Source organism: Salvelinus sp. IW2-2015, linkage group LG13 (assembly GCF_002910315.2).
Source record: "Salvelinus sp. IW2-2015 linkage group LG13, ASM291031v2, whole genome shotgun sequence".
Taxonomy (NCBI): Eukaryota; Metazoa; Chordata; class Actinopteri; order Salmoniformes; family Salmonidae; genus Salvelinus; species Salvelinus sp. IW2-2015.
Window position 1 is genome coordinate 27,579,879 of NC_036853.1, and position 12,381 is coordinate 27,592,259.

The following is a 12,381-nucleotide window of genomic DNA, read 5'->3' on the forward strand; positions in this document are numbered from 1 at the left end:
TGCACCATTTCAAAAATATTGTATACCTTAAATTCCTGGATGTCATAATCTTTTTTGGCTTTGACAACGGCTGTTCAATTAGATATGGGGATGCGCTATCGAAAATAAAAAATAAAAATACGGGAAAGAACACATGCATGACGCATTGTCAGTATGCGAAAATGTAMTATTTTAATTTTTGAAAATCGAGTATGGTTTAAATGCCTGGATGTTATACTAATTTCAGCTCTTCAGATGAAGTAGAATTCYATGCACACTTTTCCACAATGCTTTGGAAGAGGTGGGCTGTGAGTGATAAGGCCTAGTTCTCCCCAAGCAGCCAAACAACAAAGCCAGGCTATATAATTGGGAAGATGCCGAATAGCGAATCTTCTATATGCAACCGATGTGAAATAGCTAGCTCGTTAGCGGGGTGCGCGCTAATAGCGTTTCAATCGGTGACGTCACTCGCTCTGAGACTTTGAAGTAGTTGTTCCCCTTGCTCTGGAAGGGCCGCGGCTTTTGTGGAGTGATAGGTAACGATGCTTCAGGGGTGGCTATTGTCGATGTGTGCAGAGGGTCCCTGGCTCGAGCCCAGGTAGGGGCGAGAAGCTATACTGTTACATATGGTGGTGTACAAATGTAGGCTAAGTTAGTTTTGTTCTCCTTAAAATGATCCCAAGTATTGCATCGTAGGCTACATCTTTGAAAAAARAAGTATTTTTCTATRCAAAGTGGATTTCTGTTTTCTCATGGCAGAGTGTTTCTAGTTCTCTTAGCCTTCGTCAGAGCTTTTCAACAAAATACTAAACCATCTTTTATTTCTGAACGTATCGGAACTGGGGATTCGGGATGTGGCTGCGTTATTGATGTCATGTTAATCAGGCCTTTTGATTTGAACATATGGAATGTTTTAGTTTTGCAGTCTAGGCTACCTATTTAGTTATRTAATTTATGGATCAAGCYGCAGTCATTTTGATGTCATTWTGGTCCAGCGGTTCTGAATTTYCGATGCACCCGACTYTCCACSTTTTTCTGTGCAATAGCCTTTTGATTTGAACATTTGAAAAGTTTTGGTGTATGTCCTAGGCTATTTGATTGAATMTATATATGTTACAGCTCTTTGGTTTCACTAATAAYTACAGTGGCTTCGGAAAGTATTCAGACCCCTTGACTTTTTACACWTTTTGTTACGTTACAGCCTTATTCTCAAATWGATTTTTTTTTWAATCCGCTGCAATCTACACACAGTACCCCATAATGACAAAGCAAATGTATTAAATATAAAAACAGAAATACCTTAAGTATTCAGACCCTTTGCTATGAGACTCGAAATTGAGCTCAGGTGCATCCTGTTTCCATTGATCATCCTTGAGATGTTTCTACAACTTGATTGTAGTCCACCTGTGGTAAAGTCAATTGATTGGACAWGAAAAACAATGACTTTTCTAAGTGACCCCAAACTTTTTAACTGTAGTGTATATATAATTTATAAATCCAAAAATTGATGTAGCATCTACAGATAGCCCCTTTAAGTCTATCAAAACTGTGTGAGTTTAAGCATGTGTCCATTAGGCCTATGGATTTTTTTTATCATTATGATTTAGATTGAGCAATAAAAAATCCACTTTCATTCCCTAGGCTTGGATCTGCACTATGCAGCTGTTGCAAGAGTGCATTTTTCACTGGCTGTCCACTGGTTTCAAAAACAATGATTGATAGGCAGCTTAAACTTGTTGAATTGAACCATCATTGGGTTCAAATACACATGTAGATTTGTAAACAGCCACCAACAACAACCTCAATCCGTGAGGCGCAAATAGCTWAATGAGAGAGCAGCAGTGTGATTCACATCAATGCGCTAAGTAGATATCAATAATAAGTGATATCTGTATTGCCGCCGTAGGCTACACCACTGCTGTCATCCTTACCTCCAAGCGTTTATTCAAGTTGGATAATATTTGGATGCCAACAGCAGTCGCACAATTGGAAGAAATAGCTTGGACTGTAGCCTACAAAAGCCTACTCCTGCTCTTTTCCCGTGATCCATCAAACACATTCGGTGTGTCATCATAGTGGTCTCTGACTTGGAACAAACTTAAACTTGCACCTTTTTTCAATGCTGATTTGAATGTCCTTGAGTAAACAGAGAAGTATCAAAGATTTTGTTGCTCGCAAACATCCTTTCTGAATGTAAAAGTAATACTCAAAGTAATCATCTAGTTTTTCAAAAGTATCTGTAATCTAATTACAATATTTTAGCTGGTAATATAGCGGATTACAGTTACTGTTTTTTTGGAATCCGTTACTCCCCAACCGTGCTCCATTCCTATTCTATTCAGAGTTTAGAAAAATGTATCAAATTGGACATGTATGAATTTGGAAGAATCCACCCACACTCGGCCCCGTCCAACCTACTCAGCCTGTCAGGAGCCGCTACTGTGTTGCGGTTGTGGTACACTGCATACTTTTTACTAAACGGTACGTGCTAAATAGAATGCGACGATGAGTACATAATATGTAGTTTAAGTATGTAGTATGCTATTATGGGTTTCGGATATTGCCACTGTTTTCAGCTGTATCCACTTAAAGTGAGAACATGTGCTATGTGCTTTGAATGACTCAACTCACAATATTGTTTCACGTGTGTGTGTGTGTGTGTGTGTGTGTGTGTGTGTGTGTGTGTGTGTGTGTGTNTGTGTGTGTGTGTGTGTGTGTGTGTGTGTGTGTGTGTGTGTGTGTGTGTGTGTGTGTGTGTGTGTGAATGCCTCTGGGTGGCCCAGCTGGGTCTCTCACATAATACCTTGTGGGATGTGTTGTATGAAGAGCAGCCACAGACCACAAACCACAGGAGAGGAACAATAATGGCAGGGACAGGAGCCTGCTATGGTATCATCTCASMGTGTGTCCCAAATGGCAGCCTATTCCCTTTATAGTGCATTACCTTTGCGCTACACATAGGAGATAGGGTGCCCTATAGGCCCTGGTCAAAGGTTTTGCACTAAGTAGGGAAAGGGGTGGCATTTGGAACGTAAAGTCTACAGAGCGGAACATGGTCGCCATTACATCATCACAGGACAGCACAGAGCGGTGAGGAGAGCTCAACGCTCACTTAGGGTCTCTGTCAGAGTTACAGCGGTGACATAAGCGCTCAGTTTAGGAGAAACGCTGACGCCAGGAGGATCTTTTGGGGCAGGATAAAAGGGAGGGATGGCGGGAGGGGAAAAAGAGAGAAAGAAGGGTGGTAATTACACTGCTGTCGGCTATGTCTCACTACTCCCTACATCTAGCGCCCACACATCACATTTTATTTACCCTCTGTGCCCCTTCCTCATCCTACAAATACTGTGGCTGTGTCATAAGTGTAACCCTATTTCCTTAATAATTCAGTACTTTTGACGAGACCCCAATGGGCTCTGATCAAAGTAGTGCACTATTAAGGGAATATGGTGCCATTTGGGACYCTTTCTGTAAATGCACCCTAACACAGAGACACTGACATACAGTACACAGCCCTCCTGCTCTCTGAAAACAGGCCAAGGGCAGGCATAGCTCTGCATAATGCATCTACTGCTAGGAGCACACACACACACACACACACACACACACACACCACACACCACACACACACACACACACACCACACACACACACACACACACACACACACACAACACACACACACACACACACCACACACACACACACACAACACACAACACACACACACCACCACACACCACACACACACACACACACAAGCTACGAGAACAACAAGCAGAATACTACACACTCATTCAACAAAAAAAATTAACTAAATAAGGTTCTTGAGAGTGATGTCATTTGGGAACCATTTTAGGGTCTCTAAAGAACCATGAATGGGATGGTTCTTTGAATAACCATACAAAAATCCCAAACCAGAAATGTTTTAAGACAATACAAGACATACATTATTTCAAAAGGCCTTCTTTTGAGGGTCTAGATTTACCCTAATATAGTGGCCTGAAACTCARAGTTTACAGGCCCCATCCGGCCTGCAAGTCACATTAGGAACACCTTTCTAGTATTGAGTCGCATCCTCTTTTGCCCTCAGATCAGCCTCAATTTGTCGGAGCATGGAATCTACAAGATGTCGAGCATGAAAAACCCAGTAGCGTTGCAGTTCTTGACACACTCCAACTTGTGTGCTTGCACCTACTGCCATACCCTGTTCAAAGGCCCTTAAATKTTTTGTCTTGCCCATTCACCCTCTGAATGGCACATACACAATCCATGTCTCAATTGTCTCAAGGCTTTAAAAATATTTTATTTACCTGTATCCTCCCCTTCATCTACACTGATTGAAGTGGATTWAACTGGTGACATTAATAAGGGATCATTGCATTCATCTGGTCAATTTTTGTCATGGAAAGAGCAGATGTTCCAAATAATTTGTACATTCAGTGTAGCTGGCAAGCAAATCAAACAATATTTGGATGTAGCCATTTAGCTTATCCCCTGAAAGTTAGCTTGTTAACTAGCCATATTGACGTGATCTGTTATTAGCTAGCTAGCRAATTTGACGAGGTCCATCAATCAATGTAGCGTAGCTATCATGTCTGTCAGCTGCAATTGTGATTGTTTAACACTCTTAAAAACAATGTTGAAAAGGGGACAATGTAAGCTAACTTCTCTAGGTAGGCCTACGAAAAAAGCACATTTGGTCTACTTGCTACTATGTTTAGTCAACTGTACAACATTTCTACAAGTAGCTTGCGAAGTTAACATTATCAGTTAACAGTACATCGGCAAATGTGCCCTTCTGCTGCTTGACAGGCAGAGCCCACAAAGGATGGGAAATTAACTTTAACCAATCATACTTTTCAGGTATAGTTCACTTTTATTTTACATCACTCAAATATCCAATTAATGGTGGCCAATATTGAGATATTGTCAGGCTACCCTTATCTATCTGAAATTACATGATCAATTGATGTTTACTGATCATGAAAAGCATGCAGTTACGTGCTGTATAACTCTGATGATAGCACTAAATATGTGATATTTTTTTTCCATGGAATAATCAGAAATGTGTAGTTCTGATTACGCTCTTTAAAATGTGATTATATTACAATCAAATTACGCAGTTGTCAATGGTTTTAGCAGAGCTGGGGGTATCCCTGCCCCCCAGCAGGCAAATTGAACGCTCAACCTCCGCTTTGAATGACTCCCAGGGTTGGGAACAGTACTATATGAGACTACCTTAAACATCTAAACTTGAACAACCATTTCAGTAACGGGTGAAAAAAGTCCAATTAACAGATGGCATTGTTTTGAAAAATGTATGTAATTTATATCTGAGTAGCATGAGAGTAATCAATCAATCAATGGATGTATATGCAAAAACATAGATATTGAAACAACAATACTAAAAATCAACCTGCAATAGATCATGCTGGGAAATATGATAATGACAGGCATGGTTTTGGTTCAACTCTGGTTATTAACACCAGCACTGGGATTATTTTACACCAATAGGGTTCATTTAATGCTTTACAGTGTTAATTTAACTCTTGACACTAGAATTTGTTGCCATAACACTGCACAGCTGATTCAAATAACCAACTCCATTATCAAGCATTGATTATTTGAATCAGCTGTGTAGTGCTAAGGCAAAAACCAAAACGTGAAACCAGAGGGAGGCCAAGAACAGCGTTTGAGAAATCCTGTCCTAAATGACAATCTATTCCATATTTAGTGCAATACTTTTGACCAGGGCACATAGGGCTGGTTTGTTCAGGCATGAAAAGGGAGAGAAGTATCTGCTAGTTTTGTATGACTATTAATGAGACTGAGACTTACAGGCACTGGAATTACGGCAACACACAATACAAGACAGGAAGGACAGTACAGCACTGGACTGTTTTATGCTCAGACTTTTTTTGACTTGATTTGGCTGCAGGCAGTTTGGTATCAGATTTTGAAAACACATTGTTACTGCCTGAACATCAACTGGTAGGGAAATCTGAATGCCCTGTAACCTGCCCAGAGCTGTATGCTCCTGTGTTGTTGTTGTCTTTCTCTTGGTTTTGGTCTGGTCTTCATGGTCCTACTGTATGTGAAGACCTACTGTACGTATTCCTAACTTCTACCTGGTTKAGTCAGCAGAGTATCGGCCTCCTCRCMGASGTTTCATCCTCCTAGGGAGTTTTTTGATTGATTGACATTGGATGTCCTCTTTCTCTCTCCCAGGCATGCCCAGTTTCATCAAGTCTCCAGATGACCAGACAGGTATTTCGGGAGGCGTGGCATCCTTCGTATGCCAGGCGGTGGGCGATCCCAAGCCACGCATCACTTGGATGAAGAAGGGCAAGAAAGTCAGCTCTCAGCGCTTTGAGGTACATGGTCTACTAATGTATTTTATTTCTTTAATTTGACAAATACGATGTACAACAGATTTTTCACCAGATTTTAGCTACATKGCTAATCCTCACCCATAAATGAGAATGGATTAGCTTGCCCGTACAGAGAAGGTTGAGAAAAACTGTAGGAACCCCAAGCAGACATAGTATACCTTTCCTAATTACATRACCAGATTCATTTTTATTCTATGGGCATACCCACATCCTTGTTTCAAAGCAGCACTCAACCACATGGAGTATGTCTGTCTGTTTCAGTTGTCAGTTGAGTGACCACCTCCRTCTCTCGCTCTGTCTGCCTTTTATTCCACCAAAGAAGCACCGGAAGCAATGCGGAGGTACGCCACCCTGCTCAGACAAGATAGGTACACAGACAGGCAGGTACACAGGCAGGCAGGCAGACTGGCAGTGAGACAGACAGACCAACAGGAATGTGCACAGATCGGGCTCAACCAGTGCTCGAGTACCTGCCCGTTTGCCTTCTTATGAGAAAGGAGGGCAAAAAGGGGACTATCAGCTAGTTGGAATACTTTATTTTATTTATTGTTTCTTAAAAAATATATATATAAAAAAGAATGAATTAGACCTCAAACAAGCTCATTTAATTTCTCTTGAATCTTAAATTCCCCCTCCCTCCCGTCTCAAGCACGCACTCACCTGACTTCTGCATGCAGTGCTCTGTACTGTCTACGGTTTTGAACACTGGTAAACTACTTTTAAGTTGGACTTGTGATGTGTGTCTCTCGCTGTTATGGACAGGGAAGGGGGCAAGTGTTTGCTAGTAAGAGGCAGATGTCCGCAGCAACAAATTCAAATCAAGCGAAAATAGAAAATAGTTTTTGACAGCATAGCTAACATCATTTCCTATGATCAGCTGATAGCCACACGTTTCCCGATTTCACTCATCTCGTCTCTAGTTAGTAGCCTACTAGGAGTCACTGGCACTAGCTTGCTTACAATAAGTGATGAGTGTGCTGTGGCAGAAATTAAATAGGCCAATTCAACAAAATACAAATCTAAATGTTCTGATACAGAGACAGTTTACACTACCGTTCAACATTTTGGGGTCATTTAGAAATGTACTTGTTTTTGAAAGAAAAGCTTTTTTTTGTCCATTAAAATAACATCAAATTTACCAGAAATACAGTGTAGGCATTGGTAGTGTTGTAAATGACTATTGTAGCTAGAAACGGCTGATTTTTTATGGAATATCTACATAGACGTACAAAGGCCCATTATCAGCAACCATAACTCTTCTGTACGTTGTGTTAGCTAATCTAAGTTTAGCATTTTAAAAGGCTAATTGATCATTAGAAAACCCTTTTGAAATGTTGTTAGCACAGCTGAAAACTGTTGTTTTGATTAAAGAAGCAATAAACCTGGCCTTCTTTAGACTACTTAAGTATCTGGAGCATCAGCATTTGTGGGTACGATTACAGGCTCAAAATGGCCAGAAACAAAGACTTTCTTCTGAAACTCGTCAGACTATTCTTGTTCTGAGAAATTAAGGCTATTCCATATGAGAAATTGCCAAGAAACTGAAGCTCTCATACAACGCTGTGTACTACTCCCTTCACAGAACAACGCAAACTGGCTCTAACCAGAAAAGAAAGAGGAGTGGGAGGCCCCGGTGCACAATTGAGCAAGAGGACAAGTACATTAGAGTGTCTAGTTTATGAAACAGACGCCTCACAAGCCCTCAACTGGCAGCTTCATTAAATAGTACCTGCAAAACACCAGTCTAAACGTCAAAAGTGAAGAGGCGACTCCAGGATGCTGACTGTTTTGTTATCATTTAATCTGTGGATTTGCCCTTTAAACAGCTGCATATTATCAAGATACCAAAGTATCACCAACAAAAAGGTAAACAATAGGTCTATAGTAAATAACGTTCATTTTTCACATGTAAATAGCACTTTTTCAACTTCAAACAATGAGCCCAATCAGTCTGCCTGACAACAAAATCATAAACAACAGAGTAGGGCTGGCTAATAAGTCCTTAGTTTTGGGGTTATGCTCAGGTATAACAATTTGTTTAAATCTATACTTCCATATTTCCAAGTCCTATTTTTGAAGATCAAGTGGTGGAACATTTATTGGAATGACTGGAATTCTGATAGACTTTTTTAATGGTATTTAATGTAAAGATATCATTTCATAGTATTATTATATGTAGTGGAAAGTGATGGGTTAGAGGAAGCCTACATAACCAACCCATAAAGTAACATTTTACATCCATATATGGCCAGCTATGTAAACTTCAACATTGATTTCTTCTGTAATAGATGTCATTCAATTGGTAACATACATTTGTGTCTTCTAATGTCCCTTAAGGGGAAAGTAATTTAAAAGTAAATGAATGTAATCAGGCTCGAAATTTAACAGCTGTATTTGTATTTACAGATGGCATACAAGTGTGTTATTGAGGCACATGAAAGTTCACATGTTGAAGAAGCATTTCTGCCAAAAAACGCATTTTGATTTTCAAAAAAAGTTTACTTTCAAATGGCTCTCCTGTGAAGTAGTGACACGCGACATATGCACATCTTCCTGAAACAAGATGCCAGTCGAGGACGTGTGAGGCGTCTGTTTCTCAAACTAGACACTCTAATGTACTTGTCCTCTTGCTCAGTTGTGCACCGGGGCCTCCCACTCCTCTTTCTAGCCTGTAATCAAACCCACAAATGCTGATGCCCCAGATTCTCAACTAGTCTAAAGATGGCCAGTTTTATTGCTTCTTTAATCAGCACAACAGTTTTCAGCTGTGCTAACATAATTGCAAAAGGGTTTTCTAATGATCAATTAGCCTTTTAAAATTATAAACTTGGATTAGCTAACAGAACGTGCCTTTGGAACACAGGAGTGATGGTTGCTGATAATGGGCCTCTGTACGCATATGTAGATATTCCATAAAAAAAATCTGCCTTTTCCAGCTACAATAGTAATTTACAACATTAACAATGTCTACACTGTATTTCTGATCAATTTGATGTTATTTTAATGATATATATTTATTTTTTTCAAAAACAAGGACATTTCTAAGTGACCCCAAACTTTTGAGTGGTAGTGTATATATTATGAATTTAGAGTTATGAATATGAATAATGGGACAAAGAAAATAGCCCCTTCAGTGAAAACCCAGCCTATCTGGCACTCTAGGCAGGCTCAAGTGAACGCTCAAAGTGATTGAAAAATGTCAGATATTATTTGAACCAAGGTGTGCTCGACTGATACAAATCCAGTCATTGGAGTAAAGAATGTTCTGGAATGTTCTTTTCCMCTCATGTGGATGTTTGGGTCAGACACTTCCCACTGCAGTGGAAGGAAGTTTAGGAGATCCCCTCCCTTGACCTGTCCTCTAAGTCTTTACCACCCTAAAGGCTGGCTTCCTGAAAGGCCTTCCTGAAATACCTGCTGTCCACTCAGGGTCATCATTTCAMAAAACATATTTCTCTCTAATCGGGTGATTGTATCAGATCATACTTACCTACTCCTCTTAGCTCCCTGCCTGTGGAGCATAGGGCAGCAACAAAGTCATGCAATATCGGAGGGTCCTTTGCAATTGAGATCAGAATAGAGTAGTCTCTATTTGAGATGGCTTAATAGAGTTTGAGTTTGGTCAGGTATGCCTTTTCTGTATGCTTGTGCAGACTGGGTAGAATTGGAGCATAGTCTGTACTCTTGCTATAWACCCAGTTCCTCAGTCCCGCCTAGCTAGTAAGTAGAAGTTCTTACCCCTATATTAGTCCCCCTGCCAGTGATCCAACAAGGAGTGTTCCCTTGGCTCAGTGGGCTCTACAGTGCTCTGGTGGTCCTGTACGTATTGATGYAATAGCGATCAAAGCGAAGCCCGTGCTAAGATGACTGTTTAAATCAGTTTAGAATTTAATCTTAGTCACAGYACGACCATAGGTCTGATTGTAATGGATTTTATCTCCTCTCCCCATCCGTGTGTTCAGGTGATAGAGTTTGATGACGGCTCAGGGTCCGTCCTGCGTATCCAGCCCCTGAGGACCCACAGGGACGAGGCCATCTATGAGTGCACTGCCATCAACAGTGTGGGAGAGATCAACACCAGCGCCAAACTCACCGTCCTGGAAGGTACGATACACCTCTCTCACTCCTTTTCTCTGTCTCTCTCTCGAACATTCTTTCTTTAGCTTTTCTTTTCTCTCCTCTCTCTCTCTCGCTCTCGCTCTCGCTCTCACTCTCACTCTCACTCTCACTCTCACTCATATGCACAGGCACAAACACACTCACTCTTTCCCTCTCTCTCTCTGTCTGTCTCTCTCATCTCTCTTATTCTCCTCATCTATTCCCGCCACAATGGGTTTCTCTGTCTTGATCAGCGTGGCTCAATATGTCCACACAGATTCCAACCATGTCGGGATGTCTGCACCACTGATCAGAGTGGAGAGGGCATTTTATGTCCTGCTWGTTTTGGTAGCCTGCTMGGTTGATGAAATAGAAACAATACATCAGTTTGTGATTTGCCCGTAGCTGTTAGATGTACTGATTGGAGATGTGTCTTGACATCTCTATTTTATTACACTRTCCGACCATGAATCTACAATCTGACTGCAGGAATTGTTTTTGTTCTGAAGCTRATAGCTACTGTAGATGGGTCTGTGTGAAATTCGTTTTTTCTCTCCTGCCAGTGGAAACAACAATTATTTTATCCACACTCAAATTGATAGAGAAATATTTGCAAACATATGGCCGGCTGGCAGGGTTTTTCCAAATCACCTAGGAACACATTATCTGGACTAGGAGACGATATTGRAGATACCGTCAGGCTGACCGGCTTCCTTCCTGGCTTGCTCAGCAAACATAGCCGGAAAACCCCCAAGACTTCAGTCTATGTCCCAAATGGCACCCTATTTCCTGTGTAGTGCTCTGCTTTTGGCCAGTACCCATAGGGCTCTTGTCAAAAGTAGTGCACTATGGAATAGGGTGTCATTTGGGACGCATTCTCAAAACTACCAAAGGTCTTGTTAGGCGTGTGGCTGGGTGCTGAGGTAATTGGTGTTAACCGAGATCGGTATAAGCTGATCTAGGATCAGGTTAATGGCAGAATTACCATCAGTCGGATGTAAATGTATACAGATAGATAGAGAGAGGAGCCAGATAGGGGGGCTTTGTAGCATGTACTAGACTGGTGTCTGATCAGTCTTAATCTGTGTTTCAATTGGCACCATATCCCCTATATAGTGCACTACTTTTGACTGGGGCTCAGGACTCTGATCAAAAGTAGTGCACCCTACCCTACATAGGGTAGGGCACCATTTGGGACAGATACATTGGGCAGCCATAGGGCTCTGGACAAAAGTAAGGCACTATGTACYGAGTAGGGTGTCATTTGGGAAGCAACCCTAGTCTGTCTGTGTTGAACAATAGTGCTGCTCCGGCCACTATGATTGGCAGACATGCTGTCTGAGTAGTGTGAAGACATCCTCCTGGTGTATCGAGTGTGATGTGTTCGGGAGAAGGACATAGCTGATGGTTGACTGTAAGCTGACTCATGGAAAAAAGGATTGTGCTTGGGTCACGTTGCTCCCACTCACACGTTACTGTACATCAACATGTGAAGGATTGGGATCAGGAGGATGCCGGAAAGAAAGCAGTGATGTTTTAGACAGAACTCCTGTTTGTTCCCTGAGGTTGAGCCGAGACAGGGAGTGGAGATGGTGGAGGAGAGAAGGAGAGCGGTGAGAGTAAAGGATGGTGAGAGGAGGAGAGGACAGGAGGAGAGAAGATAGGTGAGCGTAATGGATGAGTGGAGGAGATGAGACAGATGGCATGGCCTATTGGGGGCGTGGCTTTCAGATAGATATTTTTGGCCACCCATGAGTTCTTATTCATTCTTATTCATCATGTTAAGTTTGTACACTGCAAATMTCATTGTTCCTTCAATATTTGTGCACATTAGATTTGTCTTTACAGATATTATTTAAATATTACGACAAATTGGTAACTCTCCCAATATTGGGACATGCATAGGGGT

At 41.3% G+C, this 12,381-nt stretch overlaps 1 protein-coding gene across 1 annotated transcript in view; it reads left to right on the forward strand.

Moving 5' to 3' along the window:
* Positions 1-12,381, forward strand: part of ptprfa (protein tyrosine phosphatase receptor type Fa) — a 461,575-nt gene that overhangs the window by 200,760 nt on the left and 248,434 nt on the right. The window contains exons 3-4 of the mRNA XM_070446207.1: positions 6,211-6,356; positions 10,337-10,478. Of these exons, the coding sequence (XP_070302308.1) occupies positions 6,211-6,356; positions 10,337-10,478 (288 nt within the window). The remainder of the gene's footprint in view (positions 1-6,210; positions 6,357-10,336; positions 10,479-12,381) is intronic.